This window comes from Mobula birostris, chromosome 27, assembly GCF_030028105.1.
Source record: "Mobula birostris isolate sMobBir1 chromosome 27, sMobBir1.hap1, whole genome shotgun sequence".
In the NCBI taxonomy this organism is placed as follows: domain Eukaryota; kingdom Metazoa; phylum Chordata; class Chondrichthyes; order Myliobatiformes; family Myliobatidae; genus Mobula; species Mobula birostris.
The window spans coordinates 3775775-3798445 of NC_092396.1; the positions used below are offsets into that span (position 1 = coordinate 3775775).

General features: G+C 44.3%; 1 protein-coding gene across 1 annotated transcript in view; it reads right to left on the reverse strand.

Annotated features, from left to right (window-relative positions):
- vwa5b1 (von Willebrand factor A domain containing 5B1) overlaps nt 1-22124 on the reverse strand; it is a 126642-nt gene extending 104518 nt beyond the window's left edge. The window contains exons 1-5 of the mRNA XM_072244953.1: nt 21977-22124; nt 15068-15223; nt 10684-10903; nt 6418-6572; nt 4212-4343 (exon numbers count right to left, since the gene is read on the reverse strand). Of these exons, the coding sequence (XP_072101054.1) occupies nt 4212-4343; nt 6418-6572; nt 10684-10903; nt 15068-15223; nt 21977-22115 (802 nt within the window). The 5' untranslated portion in view covers nt 22116-22124. The remainder of the gene's footprint in view (nt 1-4211; nt 4344-6417; nt 6573-10683; nt 10904-15067; nt 15224-21976) is intronic.
- Between the last annotated feature and the right edge of the window lie 547 nt (nt 22125-22671).

The window sequence follows — 22671 nt, forward strand, 5'->3', positions numbered from 1 at the left end:
TAACAGGAAGGTGACAGTAATTCAAATAACCATGACTTGTAACACTGGTGTGCAGAAGAGCATCTCTGAATGCTCAACACATCAAAACTTGAAGTGGATGGGCTACAGCAGCAGAAGACCACGAACGTACACCGAATGGCCACTTTATTAGGTACCTCTTGCACCTAATAAAGTATCCACTGACTGTCGAACACTAACACACAATACAGGTCCTTCGGCACATGATATTGTGCCAAATGATGGGCAGACCTGCTTCAGGTACTGATTGGAGTTGCTGGACATCAAATTTTTTTCGAAAGCATTGCTTCCTCGGAATTTGTTTTGTTATGATAGACCGCTTGAAGCTGAACACAAATATAATTTCAGACTACTTGAATCGCTTAGGGATTTGGAGGAAGAAGAAATTGATTTTTATTGAATATAATGCATTTAATTGCATAATGGTGCTGATGTTTTGCAATAGTTCAATTAAGCTATAAATGTTTTGTTGTTGATTTTCATTTGTACTCGGTGTCTGAGGCGTCTTGCTTAGGTGTCCAACAGTAATCAGCCAGGGTTGATGAATTCCAGTTGTTCTGATATTGTTTCTCCACGACCACAATGACCTGGTGGAACCTTTCACCGTGCTCATCACTGACAGTGCCAAGATTTGCAAGGGAAGAAATCCAAATGGGAATGCAGAAAATGAATCTTTAGTGACATGTTGCTCTCCATGGTTTTGTATGCTTGAAAAATGTTGTCGACCAGCTGCACATAACTTGGTGCCTTGTAGTTGCCAAGAACATTTTCAACAACATCTCAGAAAGCCTTCTATGTGATTTTCTCCGGTGCCAATGGAAGTCCGTCAAATTGTCTGTCATTGATTTTTAAAAACGCAAACAACAGGAATTCTGCAGATGCTGGAAATTCAAGCAACACACATCAAAGTTGCTGGTGAACGCAGCAGGCCAGGCAGCATCTCTAGGAAGAGGTACAGTCGACGTTTCAGGCCGAGACCCTTCGTCAGGTCGGCCTGAAACGTCGACTGTACCTCTTCCTAGAGATGCTGCCTGGCCTGCTGCGTTCACCAGCAACTTTGATGTGTGTTGTCTGTCATTGATGACCTGTTTGATCTGTGAACCAACAAAAATGTTTTCCTTAATCCTGGCATCAGTTATTCTGACTTGAATTATGAATTGAAATAACAAATACAGGTGACTTCAAAAACATGGAGCGTGGCCGGGAAATTTCATGGTGTTTTTCCTGTTCAGCAGCTCAAAATCCATAAGATACATCCAAAAGTATTCAGGAAGCAAAATCTTTATTGTCCAGTGTATTCTCTGCGGAGCCAACCTACAACTGCTGAATTTTCAGGCCACGGTTCACACAAACTTATGCAGAGAAGTAGGTTTGACAACAGTCCCATTGGCTAACTGTCCAGTAATGCATCTTAGAGTGGCTAAGAAGGCATATGGTTTATTGCCTTCATTAGTCAGGTGACTGAATTCAAGAGCCACAAAATAAAGTTGCAGCTCTATAAAACCCTGATGGACACTTGGAGTATGTGTTGTTTGTTACCTGCTCAAGGAGATCTGTTTTTTTTTGTGAGAATGATGTAATGGTCTTTTGGAGGTCACCTGATGTGATTTTCCCGCCGATGTGAGGTCACGTGATGACATGTGCCCCGTGACTATATAAGGGTCGACCCAGGTGACACAGTTAGTTTTTGAATTTGTGGATTTCCAGGTAGAATGTGCTGTATCTCCGTTTCTGTTGCATGTTTGTTTTTGTGACACAGTTTCATTTTTAAAACGGAAGGTGCGTTCTCTTACAAGATTTGTATTATTGGACTGGGAATTTGTGGCTGGAAGTGCCAATTTACTCAATTCCGACAGTTTTGAAGGGAGAGTGAAGAATTCATCGAAGTGAAGGATCGAGAGAAGTCAGCATCGTTTGGCAGTTTAATAAAGAATTGACCTTATTGAGTCTTCGTTGGAGAGAACCTGCATCGAGATAACTCTTGCAAAAGGGCAATGAGTTCATGCAAAAAGGTGCTCTCTCTCTAAAAGGAATTTAAGATCAGTCGATTTAAACTGTTTATTTTTGGCATCGGGAATCCTGTGGACAGAACCGGCAGTAAAGGTGCGTCTGTGAAGAAATCTTTCTCTAGAGAAGTCTCTCCCAATTGAACGTGTAATTCTGTTTGACTTTCGAAGTTATCTCTTTAAGAACTGTTTTCGCATTTAACACTTTAAGAACCAGAGCCGAGTGGAGTTGGTGAACGGCTGCGTACCTGTTAATCTCCGGTTAAAGTTTTCCTTCGTTTTTTTTCTCCTCTTATCGTTTATATGTGTTTAATAAGTGTTTGGTTGTTTTTATAAAACCTGTCTGGATTAATATTCGTTGTTGCCGGTTACGTAACAGTGTTCAACTTCATTACAGGAGCAATGTGGTAGCTTTAGAGTGGGTGTAGAGGAAATTTACCAGGATGCTGTCTGGATTAGAGAAAACGTCTATTGAGGATAGGCTGAGTGAGCAAGGAATCTTTGGAGTGAAGGAGGATGAGAGGTGACTTGATAGAGGTGCACAGATGATAAGAGGCATAGATCGAGTGGACAGCCAGAGACTTTTTTCCAGGGTGGAAATAGCTAATACAAAGGGCATTAATTTTAAGGTGATTGGAGGAAAGCACAGATGGGATGTCAGAGTAGTGGATGGGTGGAGCACCCTGCCAGGGGTGGTGGTAGAGGCCGATACATTAGGGATATTTAAGAGACTATTAGATAGGCACATGGATGAAAACAAAATGGAGAGAAGGGTTAGATTGATCTTAGAGTGGGTTAAAAGATCAGCACAACATAGGTCTACAGTGGATGCAATCTCACTGGCTGTCCACTTGGCTTTGGATCACCTGGACAACAGCAATATGTATGTCAGACTGAAATTTATTGATTACAGATCAGCCTTCACACCATCATCCCTTCAGTACTAATCAACAAGCGTCAAAACCTGGGCCTCTGTACCTCCCTCTGCAACTGGGTCATCATTGGAGAACACAGTCAGTGCCGATCAGAAGTAACATCACCTCCTCACTGACGATCAACACTGGCGCACCTCAAGGATGTGTGCTTAGCCCACTGCTCTACTCTCTCTACACCCAGAGCTGTGTGGATAAGCACAACTCAAACACCATCTATAAATGTGCCAGTGACACAACTATTGTTGGCAGAATTTCAGATGGTGACGAGGAAGCGTAGGGAGTGAGACAAATCGGCTGGTTGAGTGGTGTCACAGCAACAACCTCGCACTTAACATCAGTAAGACCAAGAAATTGATTGTGGACTTCAGCAGGAGGAAGTCAAGGGAACACCACTAGTTCTCATCGAGGGACCAGAAGTGGAAAGAGTGAGCAGTTTTGAGCTTCTGGTGTTAACATCTCTGAAGTTCATTCCTGGGCCCAACACTTTGAGGCAATTATAAAGAAGGTACGACAGCATCTAAATTTCATTAGTAGTTTGAGGAGATTTGGTATGTCACCAAAGACTCTAACAGATGTACTATGTAAACAATTCTAACTGCAGAAAGTTGTAAACTCAGCCAGCTCCATCATGGGCACTGGCCTCCCCAGCATTGAGGACACCTTGAAAAGATGATGCCCCGAAAAGGCGGCATGCGTCATTAAAGACCCCCATCACCCAGGACGTGCCCTGTTCTCATTGCTACTATCAGGGAGGAGGTACAGGAGCCTAAAGACACACACTCAACGTTTCAGGAACAGCTCCTTCCCCTCCCCCATCAGGTTTCTGAATGGACAATGAACCCACGAACACTATCTCAGTATTATTTGTTCTCATTTTGCACTACCTATTTAATTATATATACCGAACCTATTTCTTATTGTGATTTACAGTCATTTTTTATGTATTGTACTGCACTGCTGCCACAAAGCGACAAATTTCATGACGAATGCCAGTGATTAAAAAACCTTGATTTTGAATCTGAATCTGTAATCATGTTCGATGTTAATTACACCGTCCTAGGGAGAGGATTCACGAAGCTGATTTCGCACAGTTCTGCCCCTGGGATCATTAAAAATTAAGCAACTGGGACATCCCGGTTTCCAAATCTTTCTAGTTCTGTGCACGGTGAGCCGGTCTGTTGGCAGGGCTCACAGGTACAGTTTATCACAGATCACACGGACCAGAATTTAAAAAAAGGAAACATTTCCCAACCGCTGGGATGAATGATGATCTCCACAGGTCTGTCGAAGGTGTGTTTTTCTGCCAAGGTGATCGTCACGCTGCTGGCACATATTGCGGTGGGGTCAGCGTCAGCGCGGATCGAGTGCGTCGGGCTTTCCACACCTGCAGAGGACAGAGTCTGAGGGTCAGTCAGGGCCGCCAGTAATGGCTTCCACACCAAACCAAGGAATGAGATAACCAAAAGAAATAAAAATTCTGGTTACAGTCATCAAGGAGAGGATACAGGAGCCTGAAGACACACACTCAACATTTTAGAAACAGCTTCTTCCCCTCCGCCATCACATTTCCGAATGGCCCATAAAACCATGAACACTACCTCACTATTTTTTCAGCATCTATTCATCTATCTAACACACACTGTTTATTCCTCTCCATAGATGCTGCCTGACCTCCTGAGTTCCTCCAGCATTTTGTCTATGTTATCTATCACAATCTACCGCAATCTCGTTGTCTTCAGCAAGGACGATAAAGTTCTTTTCTATTGTATTGTATACTATCTGTCTGTCTCTCTCCACGTCTAACTCTCTATATATTTTTGTAACTTAGTGACTTTTTATGTCTTGCGTGGTCCTACTGCCACAAAACAATAAATTTCATGACGTCTGTCGGTGATAGTAAACCCTATTCTGATTCCTCATTCTTCTGAACTCTGAGGTTCCAGTTTAATTCATCAGACATGAATGTTCAGTCCTTGATCCAAAACCCCGTCTGCCATCGGATTTCTGAACGGTCCATGTTCCCGTGCTCCCTCACCGTTCCTTTCTTTTGCACTCTGCATTTATTTTCTAATTGGTGGTATTTCTATGCCTTTGCCCTGCCCTGCTGTTATAATTCCACATTGTAAAGGTTACATGTCACGTCCTGTATGGCGGCATGGCGGCCCTACGGCACAGTAGTTACCAGCGAGTGGGGTTCAGTTCCTGCTGCTGTCTGTAAGGAGTTTGTACGTTCTCCCCGTGACCGCGGGTGTTTCCTCCAGCCGATCCCGTTTCTTCCCACATTCCAATGATGCGCGGGTTAGTGTTAGTGAGTTGCAGGCATGCTCTGTTGGTGTTGAAAGTGGACTGCCCCCAGCAGATAAGACCGTAAGCCATAGGAGCAGGGTTAGGCCATTCATCCCATTGAGTCTGCTCTGCCATTCCATCATGGCTGATTTATAACCATATTATCATATAACAATTACAGCACGGAAACAGGCCATCTCGGCCCTTCTAGTCTGTGCCAAACTTCTACTCTCACCTAGTCCCACCGACCTGCACTCGGTCCATAACCCTCCATTCCTTTCCCGTCCATATATCTATCCAATTTAACTTTAAATGACAACATCGAACCTGCCTCACCACTTCTGCTGGAAGCTCGTTCCACACAGCTACCACTCTCTGAGTAAAGAAGTTGCCCCTCATGTTACCCCTAAACTTTCGCCCTTTAACTCTCAATTCATGTCCTCTTGTTTGAATCTCCCCCATTCTCAATGGAAAAAGCCTAACCACGTCAACTCTATCTATCCCCTTCATAATTTTATATACCTCTATCAAGTCCCCCCTCAACCTTCTACGCTCCAAAGAATAAAGACCTAACTTGTTCAACCTTTCTCTGTAACTTAGGAGATGAAACCCAGGCAACATTTTAGTAAACCTCCTCTGTACTCTCTCAATTTTATTGACATCTTTCCTATAATTCGGTGACCAGAACTGTACACAATAGGGATTTGTTGTCCCTCTCAACCCCATTTTCCTGCCTTCTCCCTGTAACCTTTGACACCCTGCCTAATCAAAAATCTATCAACCATCACTTTAAAAGTACCCAATGATTTTGCCTCCACAGCCACCTGTGGCACTGAATTCCACCCATCTCTGTTTTAAAAGGATATCCCTCTATTCCGGGGTTCCCAATGTGGGGCCCATGGACGCCTTGCTTAATTGTATTTGGTCCATGGCATTAAAAAAATTGGGAACCTCTGCTCTATTTGGAGGCTGCATCCTCTGGTCCTGGACTTCCCCACAAAAGGAAACATCCTCTCCACATCCTCGGACTGTGTTGGTCGTTGATGCAAATGACACACCTCACTGTGTGATCGTCAGTGCTGTAAAGCGTGACACTACCCCGAAGCCCAGACCCTGGACAAGTGGAGAAGGCTGCACAACCCACAAGAAGAGTGACTGTTTCCAGCTCTGACCTGCCAGCAAGCACGGTGCTCGTATCTCAAGGTGAAAACTGAAGTCATACACGATGGCGTTGGCGACCTCATCATCCACGAGCTTTGCTAAACACAGCGGGCTGCCAGTCTCCTGGTGCTGTTGATGGTTTGAGCAGCAGCGCTGCCTATCTCTCCTGGGAACACATGGAATTCAAAAGGCTGGTTAATATTGGCAGCTTGGGGTAATTTTATGTTCTTAACAAATAAAATCAGGCATCACTCTCCATTCTAAACACAAAAGATTCTGCAAATACTGGTTTTCCAAAGAAACGCATGCAAAGAGCTGAGGAGCTCAGCAGGTCAGGTGGCATGTATGGAAATGAATTAACAGTCAATGTTTCAAGCTGAGATGCTTTAAAGTCATAGAAGAATACAGCTTAGGAACAGACCATTCGGCCCACAATGATGTGCCAAACCAACTAAAAAGCGAATTAAAAACACCCAAACACTAATCCCTTCTACCTACACCATGTGCATATCCCTCCATCCTCTTTCTATCCATTTACAGCCTCTACCACCATACCAGGCAGCACATTCCATCAAGGATGATGAATCCGAGTCCATCATGTGTAAAACCCTCCCACCATTGAGAAGATCTACATGGAGTGTTGTCACAGGAAAGCAGCATCCGTCATCAGGGACCCCCACCACCCAGGCCATGCTCTCTTCTCACTGCTGCCATCAGGTAGAAGGTACAGGAGCCTCAGGACCCACACCACCAGGTTCAGGAACAGTTAGTACGCATCAATCATCAGGCTATTGAACCAGAGGGGATAACTTCACTCAACTTCACTTGCCCCATCACTGAAATGTACCCACAACCAATGGACTCACTTTCAAGGACTCTTCATCTCATGTTCTCAATATTTAAAAAGCTTATTTATTATTATTATTAGATTTAGATCATGAAGACATGCAGTCCTCTTTTATTGTCATTTAGTAATGCATGCATTAAGAAATGATACAATTTTATTTCTTCTTTTTGCATTTGCACAGTGTGTTGTCTTCTGCACTCTGGTTGATTGCCCAAGTTGGGCAGTCCTTCATTGATTCTGTTATGGTTATTATTCTATAGATTTATTGAGTATGCCCACAAGAAAAAAGAATCTCAGGGTTGTGTATAGTGACATATATGTACTTTGATAATAAAATTTACTTTGAACTTCATCAGGACTGTAAAGGAAGGGCGAAGAAGCTGACTCATTTTGGTCAGTGATAATAAGCCTGATTCTGACATTGTCTTACCCCCGTTCCTCCACTGGTGGACTCCCATCTGGCTGGGTGAATATAGAACCACAGAACTGTAGAACCATGGACAGCCAGGCCTGGTGTCGGACTGGAACATAGAACCATAGAACTGTGTGTTTGTCCATCGTTGACGTCGATGAGGACCTCGACACCATAATGAAGGTGTCGAGACTAGCGCGTGGTTTGGATTTAAGTGAGGGAGAGTTGCGCAGCGTCAGCCTCGCTCTCTCTTCCCAATTCCCATCTGGATCCAGTGGCAAGACAGAGTCGAGACGGCTGGAGATGGGACTAGGCGCAGTGGATGACCAGGACGTCTTCTGTGTCTTGTCCTGCTCTACACGTTCCACGATGCTTGCAGAGACTGCCTTCTTGACCGTTGGACCTTCCATTGGTCTCGTCCGCTCATAGAAATGTAGAACCATGGACAGCCAGGCCTGGTGTCAGAGTGGGGTTCTCTATTATGTGAATTGGGATTCCAGATTAGGAAATATTTTCAAATGTGTTTATAATATTTGTTAGCTGAACATTTTTCAATTATTTATTAGTGTTTTAATGCACTTTAATAATATATTCTCAAAAATAGTTATGAGGATTTTAAATAATTTTAAGCAATTTTAATGGTTTTTTAATGCCTAGTGAAAGACGTCAGATCTGGAATACTGGAATTAGCTGAAAACTGTCTTTGGTTTTGCAGAGAACAGAGACCAGTACAGTACAGGAACAGGCCCTTCGGCCCACAGTTTCCATGCTGAATACGATGCCAAATTAAACTAAATATCTTCTGCTTGCACACAATCCATATCCATCTATTCCTGGCCTCTTCAACTGCCAATTTAAAAGCCTTTTAAAGGTCACTATCCTGTTTTCTGCCACACAATTCCTGGCAGCCCATCCCACGCACCATTCTCTGTGTAAAATGAATTTGCCCCATACATTTCCCTTAAACGGCACAGTAGTGTAGAGGTCGGCACAATGCTTTACAGTTCCAGTGACCTGGGTTCAATTCCTACCACTATCTGTAAGGCGTTTGTATGTTCTCCCTGCGTCTGTGTGGGTTTCCTCCGGGTGCTCCAGTTTCCTCCCACAGTCCAAAGACTTGCATGTGGGTTGGTATGCTAACTGGTCATTGTAAATTGCCCTGAGATTAGGCTAGGATTAAATCGGAGGATTGCTGGGCAGCAGGCTCAAAGAGCCAGGGGGCCTGTTCCGTGCTCTATCTATCTATCAATCCATCTAAATAAATAAATAAACAAACAAACAAATAAACCCCCTGCCCCCCCCCACTTTCATCTTAAATGCATCTCCTCCAGTATATGAGATTGCCCACCCTGGGAAAAGATTTATACAGTCCACCCTATCTAAGGCTCTCACAATTTCGGGTCAGGGTGGCACTAAGCTGCAATATCTGTCGATGGCCTGACTGTGTGTATGAGAGGGTAGGGGGTAGGTGTGAAAGGAGCTTGTTTTGCTGTTGTGTTGCTGTTGCAGCTTGCAGTGTTTTGTTAAACATTGTGGACAGGCTGTATTGACGCCGGAATGTGTGGTGACACTTGTGGGCTGCCCCCAGCACCTCCTTGGGTGCGTTGGTTGTTTATGCAAACAGCACATTTCACCGTATGCTTCAAAATACCTGTGATAAATAAATCTGTATCAGAATCTAATTTTACCATGTGGCGACCTCAGGAAGCTGGTGAGGAGGGAAATGGATTCCACAATCCAATGATCAGGGCGCACACTCAAAGACAGGTAATCTGGTACAGGTAGCTAAGGCTCCTATGGAGAGCTGGTGAACTCCCTATCCTGATGAAGGCTCTCAGCCTGAAACGTCGACTCTTTATTCCCTCCATAGACGCTGCCTGACCTGCTGAGTTCCTCCAGCATTTAGTGCGTTGCTCTTGATTTCCAGCGTCCGTAAAATCTCTTATGTTTATGATTAGCTCTCCATCTTCTCTGGCCTGGGGATTTTGTCGATTTCAGGTTCCTCGTCACTGAACTCACTCAGAACCAAAGGCCAAGGGTTTTACAAAACCTCAATAAAAATTTAACTTTTACTTTTCTGCCCCTGAAAATTAACTGGAATAAATGAAGTTTACAATTTTTACGTTCACTGTTTTATATTTTTACTCCCTTTTTTGCAATACTTAGTTTATATATATAATTATAATATATAGTTCTTTTATTATAATGTACTGCTGCTGCGTTAGTCCATCATTAAGAACTCCCGTCACCAGGACATGCCCTCTGCTTGTTGCTACCATCAGGTAGGAGGTACAGAAGTCTGAAGACACACATGCAATGATTCAGGAACAGCTTCTTCCCCTCTGTCAATGAATCCAAGAACACTTTCTCACTCAATTTTTGTTCTCATTTTGCACTACTTACTTAATTATAAAGTAAAGTAAAGGCATCCGTTAGTCTTGCGAGACCATGGATCTGTGCCTGGAAAGTCTTCACTCTGGGCAAGGTTGTATGGAAGACCAGCAGTCTCATGCTGCAAGTCTCCCCTCTCCACGACACCGATGTTGTCCAGGGGAAGGGCATTAGGAGCCATACAGCTTGGCACCAGTGTCGTCGCAGAGCAATGTGTGATTAAGTGTCTTGCTCAAGGACACAACACGCTGCCTCGGCTGGGGCTCGAACTCACGACCTTCAGGTCGCTAGTCCAATGCCTTAACCACTTGGCCACTTGGCCATGTGCCCACACTATATACATATATATATATATAAATAAAAAAATAACTTACATTATTTCTTATTTTAACTTATAGTATCTTATAGGATATTTTATGTATTGCAATGTACTACTGCCGCAAAATAACAAATTTCACAACATATTCTGGTGATATTAAACCTGATTCTGATTCTGATTATGTTTGGGATTGTGAGTCCGATTCTGTTTCTGATTCTAATAGTAATCGATTCTGTTGACAATCGATTTTCCAAATCGCCTGTCCTGGTGGCTGAAATAATGTCTGACACAGCCGATGTACGACTTACCTCTTGAGGTGGCTTTCTGCGGTGGTCTGTGAATCGCTGCCAAGCGTAACCAGCGTGGGGACGTACACAGACGGAAGCACCAGCCGGATGGTGCCGTTGGGCAAAGTCTGTAGCTCCAGTGAGGTGCTTATCAAAATGGTCACTGTTTCCAGTGGAGTGATTGTCCCCAGATTCACTGCAAACACCGTCCTCTCCAAGTCCTCATCCAGTACGAAGTGACCTGCCAAGAGAAGGAAAACAAGCTACTCCCATCCTCAATATGAATTCAATTTAAATAGTGCGTTTTTTATCCATCAGCATTTCCAGACACTTAACTGAATCTGTTCATGACATTTCACTGAATGGCTGGCCTTCCATACAGAAAAGGCTCACAGAGATATGGTCATATAATTGAAGGAACAATAGACTTATAGGCTTAATTGTAAGGTTGTTAATTAAGCTTTATTTAATTAGTATCTCAAGAGCCAAAGTAACCCACATAAAATGCAGAAGGAACTCAGCAGGTCAGGCAGTATCTATGGATGGGAATAGACAGTCAACATTTCAGGGCAAGACCCTTCAGGATGGGAAAGGAAGGGGGAAGAAGGCAGAATGAGCAGGTGGAGGTGGGAAGGGGAAGGTGTACAAGTTGGCAGGTGATAGGTGAGACCAGGTGAGGGGGAAGATGAAGTAAGAAGCTGGGAGGTGATAGGTGGAAGAGCTGAAGAGCTGAAGAAGAAGAAGGAATCTGATAGGAGAGGAGGGTGGGCCGTGTGAGAAAGAGGAGGAGGAGTTTCTGGAGAAGATAACAGGCAGGTGAGGAGAAGAGAAGAGAAGGGGCACGTGCGGAGACAGAGTACGTACAAAGTACAGCCTGACTCACTGACCTCAGGTGGAAGGCACTTGACTATGTATGCTTGGTTCGGATCAGGCCAAGCCTGTCCCGTTATGATTTTGTCAGTATCACTACACACCTTCTCTGTTCACCAGTCAAAATTGAGTCTATTGTCGTGTCTATGGTAGCTTAACAGTTAGCCTAACACTTTACAGTGTCGAAGATCCAGGTTCAATTCCCGCTACTGTCTGTAAGCAGTTTGTACCTTCTCCCCGTCACCATTGTGGGTTTCCTCCAGATGCCCCTGTTTCCTCCCACATTCCAAAAACGTGTTAGGGTCAGCGAGTGGACAAGGGACTTGACCCAGACGGGAACGTGATTTTCAGGGCATGCTATGTTGTAACCGGAAGCATGGTAACATTTGCAGGCTGCTCAGACTGTGTGCCAGTTGGTGCAAAGTGGGACATCTCACAACGTTTTGGTGTTTCGATACGTATGTGACAAATAAAGTGAACCTTAAACTTAAATATTAAATGTCTGTTCAGGGACAGCGAAAAACTTGTAGCAGTATCACAGGTGCCAGATGCACACCGTTTTCAAGAAAAGCATAAACTACACATAAGTAAATTATACAGAAATTATACAAGAAAGAAGACAATAAGAAATGTGAAAAAAACTCCATTGTAGTGCAAAGTGATCACACTGTTGCCATGCTGACTGAGTGACAAGGGTTGTGCTGGCTGGTTCAAGAACCAAATGGCTAAAGGGAGGCATCTGTTCCTGAACCTGGTGACGTGGGATTTCATGCTTCTGTACCTCCTGCCCGATGGGAGCTGTGAGAAGATGGTATGGCCCAAACAGCCGAGATCTTTGATGATTGTTGCTCTCAGGGTCAAGTTCTTCATGGACTCAGGGTCTGAGGTCTAGGACTTTTTTTTTGTGTGACTATTTTACTGATATATATGTGCTTGCTACCTTATATGTGTTTTATGTGCCCTGTGCTGTGTATGACTGTTGGTACTGTGTTTTGTACCTTAGCCCTGGAGTAATGCTGTTTCATTTGGCAGTATTCATGGGGATCCAGGTATTAAACTTGAACTTGAGGAAGTGCCTCCTGTAGACACTACCGATGGAGGGGAGGGAGGTGCCTGTCAACTCTCCTCAGCTTTGGATACTTATCCACCATTGTGCACATTTGCATGGAGCACTGCCACATGAGAGCAGCATCCATCATCAAAGACCCTCACCAGCCAGGCCCTGCCCTCGGCTCACTGGCACCTTCAAAATCAGAATCAGCTTTAACATCGCTGGCCTGTGTCCTGAAATTTGTTGTCTTGCAGCAGCAATGCATTGCAGTACACAATAAAAACTATAAATTACAATAAGAAATATATTTGACAGAACTAAACTAGATAAGTTGGGCCAAAAAGAGAGCAAAAAAAAAGGAAAAAATACTGAGGAAGTGTTCATGGGTTCATTGTCCATTCAGAAATCTGATGGTGGAGTGGACGATGTTCCTGAATCATTGAGTGTGTGTCTTCAGACATCCGTATCTCCTCTTTGATGGTAGCGATGAGAAGAGGGCATGTCCTTGGTGTTGGGGGGTCCTTTCTGAGGCAGCACCTTTTGAAGGTGTCTTCGATGCTGGGGAGGTTAGTGCCCATGATGGATTTGGCTGAGTTTGCAACTTTCTGCAGCTCTTCACAATCCTGTGTCGTGGTTCCCTCCATATCAGGTGACGCAACCAATCAAGATGCCCTCCATGGTATATCTGTAGGAATCTGCAAGAGTCTTTGGTGTCATACCGTTGTCTCAAACTTCTGATGAAATATACCATTGAGCGGGAGGTACAGAAACTCCACGTTCCTTAACACCGCCTGATGAGACTTCCTACACATGGAGTCCCAGAGGAAACCCACAAGAGAAACCTAATCTGAGTTTGTGGGACAGAAAGAAAACATTGCTTCAATGTTAATGTTGGATGAGACTGGTTAATTGTTACCTTCTTTGCAGCTTAACAATTTATGTCTGCTGGTATTTTTATATCACTTATAGCTGTAACTGTTCAGTATAAACACAAGAGATTCTGCAGATGCTGGAAATCCAGAGCAACGCACACAAGATGGTGGAGGAACTCAGCAGGTCAGGCAGCATCTATGGAAATGATGTTTCAGGCCGAGACCCTTCATCAGAACTGGAAAGGAAGGGGGAAGATGCCAGAATAAAAAGGTGGGGAGGGAGGGGTTGGAGGATGGCTAGAAGGTGATAGGTGAAGCCAGGTGGGTGGGAAAGGTAAAGGGTTGGAGAAGAAGGAATCTGATAGGAGAGGAGAGTGGACCCTGGGAGAGAGGGAAGGAGGAGGGGCACCAGAGGGAGGTGATAGGCAGGTGAGAAAAGGTAAGAAGGTCAGAGTGTGGAATAGAAGAAGATAGAAGGAGAGATCAATACACATACCATAGGTAGGAGGCTACCCAGACAAAATGTAGGGTGTTGCTCACCCTGAAGGACGCGTCATCGTGCCACAAGAGGAGGCCATGTTTGAATGGGAATGGGAATGGGAATTAAAATGTTGGGCCACTGAGAAGTTCTCCTTTTGGCAGATGGCGAAGGTGCTCAGTGAAGTGGTCCCCCAATTTACGACGGTTCTCACCGTTGTATATCAGGAGCACCAGACACAAAGGATGACCCCCGCAGATTCACAGGGGAAGTTTTGCCTCACCTGAAAGGACTGTTTAGGGCCCTGAATGGAGGTGAGAGAGGAGGTGAATGGGCAGTTGAAGCACTTTGAGCTGTTCAGTATGTCCCCTAGTGGTCACAGTATGTATATGCAGTTGTTCAATGTGTCCCCTAGTGGTCACTGTATGTAAATGCAGTTGTTCAATGTATCCCCTAGTGGTCACAGTATGTAAATGCAGTTGTTCAATATATCCCCTAGTGGTCACAGTATGTAAATGCAGTTGTTCAATGTATCCCCTAGTGGTCACAGTATGTAAATGCAGTTGTTCAATGTATCCCCTAGTGGTCACAGTATGTAAATGCAGTTGTTCAATGTATCCCCTAGTGGTCATTGTATGTAAATGCAGTTGATCAATGTGTCCCCTAGTGGTCACTGTATGTAAATGCAGTTGATCAATGTGTCCCTAGTGGTCACTGTATGTAAATGCAGTTGTTCAATGTATCCCCTAGTGGTCACAGTATGTAAATGCAGTTGATCAATGTGTCCCTAGTGGTCATAGTACTTTGCAAGTTCTGGAAGTGTCTCTGCTGCTGCATTATTTCAATAGTGGCTATCTGATTGGTTAACTACGAATTTGAATGGAATGTTTCTTTTCTATGGGTATAAAAAGTGCTGACCACATGGCTCTGCAATCTCCTTTTGCTTCATCTCTCCCTCCAACTACTAGTATCTGCTCCTGTTACTGTCCATTTCCAATTCTCTTTGTTCTATTAACGTTTAATAAAATGATTGTGAAACAAGTTTTGTGCCTCTTCCCTGGCTTCTGAAAGAACCTTAAAAATATAAGAATCCAAATTTATGTAATACAAATCTTTAAGGAGTTTTACCATTGCCATTCTGGAAGGTTCCAGATGAGATATTACTGCAGTCAAAATAACAGTCATCTAATTTAACTTTGTCTTTTATTTGCAATGTTACAATGCGTCCAGAAACCGTTGCCTCGAATCCGACCACTGTAGTGAACTCATCCAGGGGATAGATGAAAAGTCCTGCAGGGAAACAGAATTGATAAACTCAAAGAACCAACAAACATCACAAGTTTTTCACCAAAGCACACAGAGAGGCAATATAATAATAATAAGCACAGGAGAGTCCGCAGATGCTGGAAATCTTGAGCAACACACACAAAGTTCTGGAGGAACTCAGCAAGTCGGGCAGCATCTCTGGAGGAACATGAACAACTGAATATCAATTCCTCTAATTTCCGGTAATTTCTATCACCCTCTTTCCTTCTCTCTTTTTCCATTCCCCGTTCTGGTTCCCAACACAACCTTTCCCTTCTCCTTACCACCCTCTGGATCTACCCTGCCCCCTTTTCCTTTCTCCCATGGTCCACTATTGTCTCCAGTCAGATTCCTTCTTCTTCAGCCCTTTAAGTCTGTCACAAATCACCTCTCAGCTCTTTACTTCACCTCCCCTTCCCCCTCACCTGGTCCCATCTATCACCAGCCAGCCTGTCCTCCCACCCTTCCCCCCAGCTCCTTATTCTGGCTTCTTCCCTCTTCCTTTCCGGTCCTGGTGAAGGGTCTTGACCTGAAAGATCGACTGTTTATGTCTCTCTTTAGAAGCTGCCTGACCTGCTGAGTTCCTCCAGTGTTTTGCATAATAACATGGTCCTCCAGGTTCGGGGGTTCAGCTCAGAGCTAACAAAACTGCTATGGAAACGACAAAGAAGAATCCTTCTACGTCTGAGTGGGGCAATATTCCTGAGTCTCCACCCGGGCCTTGCATGAGTGACAGAAGGGAAAACCAGGAGGAAGTTACTGACTGATGAAGGAAGCCCTGAACACTGCCAGAGATGCAGGACCTTCATTGCTACCAGAAACACCAGCGGCAAAACGGGCAGAAAGTAAGTAATCATAGTAACAATCAGGCCTGAATTCTCTCCTCTTTCTGCATTGATTCCATCTGATTAAGGAACACGTACATCCAATCAAACAGTTAGCTTGGACAGATGATTCAAATAAGAGGAAAGGAAACATATTGACATTGTGGGTGACATGGTAGTGTAGTGGTTAGCGTAATTACTTTACAGCCCCAGTGATCACCGGTCGGAGTTCAATTCCCAGGGCTGTCAGTGAGGAATTTTTTATGCTCTCCCCGTGACTGCATGGGTTTCCTCCGGGTGCTCCGGTTTCCTCCCACATTCCAAAGACGTGCGGGTTAGCGTTATTGAGTTGTGGGCATGCTATTTTGGGGCTGGAACTGTGGCAACACTTGTGGGCTGTCCCCAGCATCATTGGAATGTGTTTCTCGTAAATGTTTCACTATGCTTCGATGTTTCAACGTACATGTGACAAACAAAACTAATCTTTAAAGATTTTGTCAGGATATTCCTTTAAGATTTCTTCTTTGTAGTACGTTTGTCAATCGAGGACTTTTAATTTTTAAATGGCTGAGCAGAAACACAATGTGGACGTGGGGTGGCTCAGCCTGTGGAGAACAGGCAGGAGAACAGAGTAGAGGTGAGATTAGACCAGCTTTGGGTTTATCGAAAGTGGAAAAGACCAGAGAGGTCAGATGACCCCCTCTTTCTCAATGATATGAGGTTAAAAAAGCTTCCCCTGTAATGCATAAACACAAGAGATTCTGCAGGTGAGACTAGAACTAGAGGTCAGAGGTTTCAGGTAAAAGTTGAGATGTTTAAGGAGAAAACTTCTTCACTCAGAGGGTGGTGAGAGTGCAGAACGAACTGCCAGAGGAAGTAATGGCTGTGGGCTCGCACGTGACATTTGAGAAGTTTGGTCAAGAAAGGTGTGGAGTGCTATGGTCCACGATCAGGTAGATGGGACTTGGCAGTAGATCAGGTAGGCATGGACTAGATGGACTGAATAGCCTGTTTCTGTACTGTGGTGCTCTATGACTCTGTGCATTGTTGAACTATACTATAGAGAAGAAGGAATTCACATTGACTTCTCCCTTTAATGACCTCAGCACATTCCAAAACACCTCACAACTCAGCAAGTATCTTTTTGAAAGGAGTCATAATTTTTCCGGCTCAACTGCCAGTCTGAGCACTGCGAAAGGTGGAAGGCAGGATTATCTGTTTTGCTGACGTTGTCTGGTAGTGGATTGCTGAATCTGGAATTCGCTCCCTTGTCCTCTTCCCTCTCAAGCTCTCACTCCTCCTTGAAGCAGCTCTTTGACCAAGGTTTCTTGGGGTGTTTCTCTGCCATCTCCTCGCGGGACCCTGTGTTGGTAATCCATCTTTGCAACTTTATTATTGCTCTGTAAGCGCAAATAATCGTTGGTGTTGCCCTAAAATAAACTTGAAGAAGGAAGTTCACCTGCTAATGAATTAATTAAGATGTTGGAGCATACATTTGTTGAATTTAATGCAGAGGTTTTATAAATGGACAATTGCTGTGAAGTTGCCTTCATAGGACATCAGCCTATTTATCCCTAGTAACTATATCGGTTAGCGCGATGCTATTACAGCTCTGAACATTGAAGGTCAGAGTTCAATCTGGCATCGCCTGTAAGGAGTTCATATGTCTACCCCACGGAACGCATGGGTTTTTCCCATATGCTCCGGTTTCCTCCCACAGTCCAAAGATGTACCAGGTAGACTAATTGGTCATTGTCAATTATCCCATGATTAGGTTAGGATAAAATCATGGTTGTCTAGGTTGCTGGGTGGTGTGGGTCAAAGAGCTGGAAGGGCCTATTACATGCTGTATCTCTAAGTAAAATTAAGAAAAATAATAATTACGCAGAAATATTATCAGTGTATGTTGTATGATATATGCATTCACAGTCCCATGACCACGATTGTTCTTTGGCAAATTTTTCTACAGAAATGTTTTGCCATTGCCTTCTTCTGGGCAGTGTCTTTACAAGATGGGCGACCCCAGCCATTATCAATACTCTTCAGAGATTGTCTGTCTGGCGTTAATGGTTGCAAAACCAGGACTTGTGGTGTGCACCAGCTGCTCATACGACCATCCGCCACCAGCTCCCATGGCTACACCCTGATCGGGGGCTAGCAAGTGATACACATTGCTCAAGGGTGACCCTGCTGACCAGCAGGGTGAAGTAGCACCTTACACCTCCTTTGGTATCTCCACCCCATCACCCTGCAGAAATATCATGAGGCATTTAACACAAACCAAAAGGCTCTTGACTTGATCAAGAGGAAGGGAACCTTCCCCCGGAGATGAAGGTGAAGCAAGGCTGCTGTGGCATTATGGGGCATTGACCAGACTGCATCTGGAGTACTGACAGCCATTTTGGGTCCCTTTTCTAAGAAAGAAGTTGCTGGCATAGGAGAGGGTTCAGAGGAGGTTTCCGAGAATGATTCCAGAAATGAAAGGGTTAATGTATGAGGAGTGCCTGATAGTTCTGGGGCTGTACTTGCTGGAGTTTAGAAGTATGACAGGGGGGGCTCACTGAAACCTATGGAATATTGAAAGGCCAAAATAGAGTGAACATGGAGAGGATGTAGTCAGTGAGTCTGGAACCAGAGAGCACATCCTCAGAATGCAAGGACATCCCTTAAGAACAGAGATGAGGAGGAATTTAGCCAGAGGGTGGTGAATCTGTGGAATTCATTGCCACAGATGACTGGACCAAGTCATTGGGTAGATCTAAAGCAGAGGGAGATAGGTTCTTGATTAGTCGGGGCATCAAAGGTTACGGGGAGAAGGCAGGAAAATGGGTTGAGAGGGATAATAGAGTGGTCATGATGGAATGGCGGAGCAGACTCAATGGACCAAATGGCCTATGTCTTATGGAGATTTATTTACATGCTGGAGTATGCAGTAGTGATGATGAAAGGACGGTGGTGCTGGTTGGGTGCGGAGGGGGAGTAGGAAGAAATGAAACACCCAAACCGTCTCCCAATTGTTCGCAAAATAATTAACTCTACTGCCCACTGGTGAGTGGCAAACAGCTTCACCTTACATCTGGCAACGGATCTCAACTGGGGTCGCATGATGGTGTAGCAGTTAGCGCAATGCTTTACCATGCCAACGATCACCAATCAGTGTTCAATTCCCGCCACCGTCTGCAAGGAGTGGGTACGTTCTCCCAGTGACCATGTGGGTTTCCTCCGGGTGCTCTGATTTCCTCCCACATTCCAAAGACGTACGGGTTAGTAAAGGTTAGTATGTTGTGGACACCCTGTGTTGGTGCCGGAAGCATGGCCATACTTGTGGGCTGCCCCCAGCACATCCTTGGACTGCACTTGTCATTAACGCCAAACCATAGAAACCATAGAAAAACTACAGCACAGAAACAGGCCTTTTGGCCCTTCTTGGCTATGCTGAACCATTTTCTGCCTAGTCCCACTGACCTGCACACGGACCATATCCCTCCATACACCTCCCATCCATGTATCTGTCCAATTTATTCTTAAATGTTAAAAAAGAACCCGCATTTACCACCTCGTCTGGCAGCTCATTCCATACTCCCACCACTCTCTGTGTGAAGAAGCCCCCCCAATGTTCCCTTTAAACTTTTCCCCCCTCACCCTTAACCCATGTCCTCTGGTTTTTTTTCTCCCCTTGCCTCAGTGGAAAAAGCCTGCTTGCATTCACTCTATCTATACCCATCATAATTTTATATACCTCTATCAAATCTCCCCTCATTCTTCTACGCTCCAGGGAATAAAGTCCTAACCTTTTCAACCTTTCTCTGTAACTGAGTTTCTCAAGTCCCGGCAACATCCTTGTAAACCTTCTCTGCACTCTTTCAACCTTATTTATATCCTTCCTGTAATTTGGTGACCAAAACTGAACACAATACTCCAGATTCGGCCTCACCAATGCCTCATACAACCACATCATAACATTCCAGCTCTTATACTCAATACTTTGATTAATAAAGGCCAATGTACCAAAAGCTCTCTTTATGATCCTATCTACCTGTGACACCACTTTTACGGAATTTTGTATCTGTATTCCCAGATCCCTCTGTTCTACTGCACTCCTCAGTGCCTTACCGTTAACCCTGTATGTTCTACCTTGGTTTGTCCTTCCAAGGTGCAGTACCTCACACTTGTCTGTATTAAACTCCATCTGCCATTTTTCAGCCCATTTTCCCAGCTGGTCCAAGTCCCCCTGCAGGCTCTGAAAACCTTCCTCACTGTCTACTACACCTCCGATCTTTGTATCATCAGCAAATTTGCTGATCCAATTTACCACATTATCATCCAGATCATTGATATAGATGACAAATAACAATGGACCCAGCACTGATCCCTGTGGCACACCACTAGTCACAGGCCTCCACTCGGAGAAGCAATTCTCTACTACCACTCTTTGGCTTCTTCCATTGAGCCAATGTCTAATCCAATCTACCACCTCTCTATGTATACCTAGCGACTGAATTTTCCTAACTAACCTCCCATGCGGGACCTTGTCAAAGGCCTTACTGAAGTCCATGTAGACAATATCCACTGCCTTCCCTTCATCCACTTTCCTGGTAACCTCCTTGAAAAACTCCCACAGATTGGTCAACATGACCTACCACGCACAAAGCCATGTTGACTCTCCCTAATAAGTCCCTGTCTATCCAAATGCTTGTAGATTCTGTCTTTTAGTACTCCCTCCAATAACTTACCTACTACCGATGTTAAACTTACAGGCCTATAATTTCCCCGATTACTTTTCGATCCTTTTTTAAACAACGGAACAACATGAGCCACTCTCCAATCCTCTGGCACCTCACCTGTAGACAGTGACATTTTAAGAATTTCTGCCAGGGCCCCCGCAATTTCAACACTAGTCTTCTTCAAGGTCCGAGGGAACACCCTGTCAGGTCCCGGGGATTTATCCACTTTAATTTTCCTCAAGACAGCAAGCACCTCCTCCTTTTCAATCTGTACAGTTTCCATGATCTCACTGCTTGTTTCCCTTAATTCCATAGACTTCATGCCAGTTTCCTTAGTAAATACAGACACAAAAAACATATTTAAGATCTCCCCCATTTCCTTTGGTTCCGCACATAGCCGACCACTCTGATCTTCAAGAGGACCAATTTTATCCCCTACAATCCTTTTGCTCTTAATATACCTGTAAAAGCTCTTTGGATTATCCTTCACTTTGACTGCCAAGGCAACCTCATGTCTCCTTTTAGCCCTCCTGATTTCTTTCTTAAGTATTTTCTTGCACTTCTTATACTCCTCAAGCACCTTATTTACTCCCTGCTTCCTATACATGTCATACAACTCCCTCTTCTTCTTTATCAGAGTTGCAATATCCCTTGAGAACCAAGGTTCTTTATTCCTATTCACTTTGCCTTTAATCCTGACAGGAACATAGAAACTCTGCACTCTCAAAATTTCTCCTTTGAAGGCTTCCCACCTACCGATCACATCTTTGCCAGAGAACAACCTGTCCAAATCCACGCTTTTTAGATCCTTTCTCATTTCTTCAAATTTGGCCTTCTTCTAGTTCAGAACCTCAACCCTAGGACCAGATCTATCCTTGTCCATGATCAAGTTGAAACTAATGGTGTTATGATCACTGGAACCAAAGTGCTCCCCTACACAGACTTCTGTCACTTGTCCTAACTCGTTTCCTAACAGGAGATCCAATATTACATCCCCTCTAGTTGGTCCTTCTATATATTGATTTAGAAAACTTTCCTGAACACATTTTACAAACTCTAAACCATCTAGACCCCTAACAGTAAACGACGCTGTTTGCTGTATATTTCGGTGTACATCTGACAAATAAAGCTAAAGTTTATCTTTTAATCTTTATCTTTGTAAACGTAAGTCTCTGAGAGTGGAAGCGAACCTTCGACTGGGTGATCCTCCATGTTGGTGTAGGTTAATGAGGCACACATCCCGAGGGTGTAGCCAGTCATACAAGACGAGACTTCAGATGAACTGAGCAGGAGATTCTGGCCGTTCTCCGGGTTGATAAGACCTGGCATCTTGTTGCAGAAACGTTCCTCCCAGCGAGGCCCAAAGTGACGATAGTCTGGTTGAGAGAAGGGGAAAAAAGTGAAAAGCCAGACGCCCTTCAGCAGTGAGATGGCGCATTCGCTACCACACCCTCTTCCCTCTCCAGCTGAGAGATGCCTGCTTTGACCTTCACACAAAATATCAGAGTGTACGGCATTATTTCAAGTAGCGTACCTGAGTTCAATTCCCAACGCTGTCTGAAGGAGCTTGCTCATTCTCCCCGTGACTGTGTGTGTTTCTTCTGGGTGCTCCAGTTTCCTCCCACATTCTAAATGAAACATGTATGGGCTTGTAGGTTAATACAACGGGCATAACTTTAAGGTGATTGGAGGGATGTTTTTTACACAGAGGATGGTAGGAAGGCGTGTGGTGTGTTGACCTTCGTTAGTCAGGGGGTTGAGTTCACAAAGGGATGTTGCAGCTCTATAAAACCCTGGTTACACCACACCAGGAGTATTGTGCTCAGTTCTGGTCGCCTCATTATAAGAAGGATGTGGAAGCTTTAGAGAGGGTGCAGAGTAGATT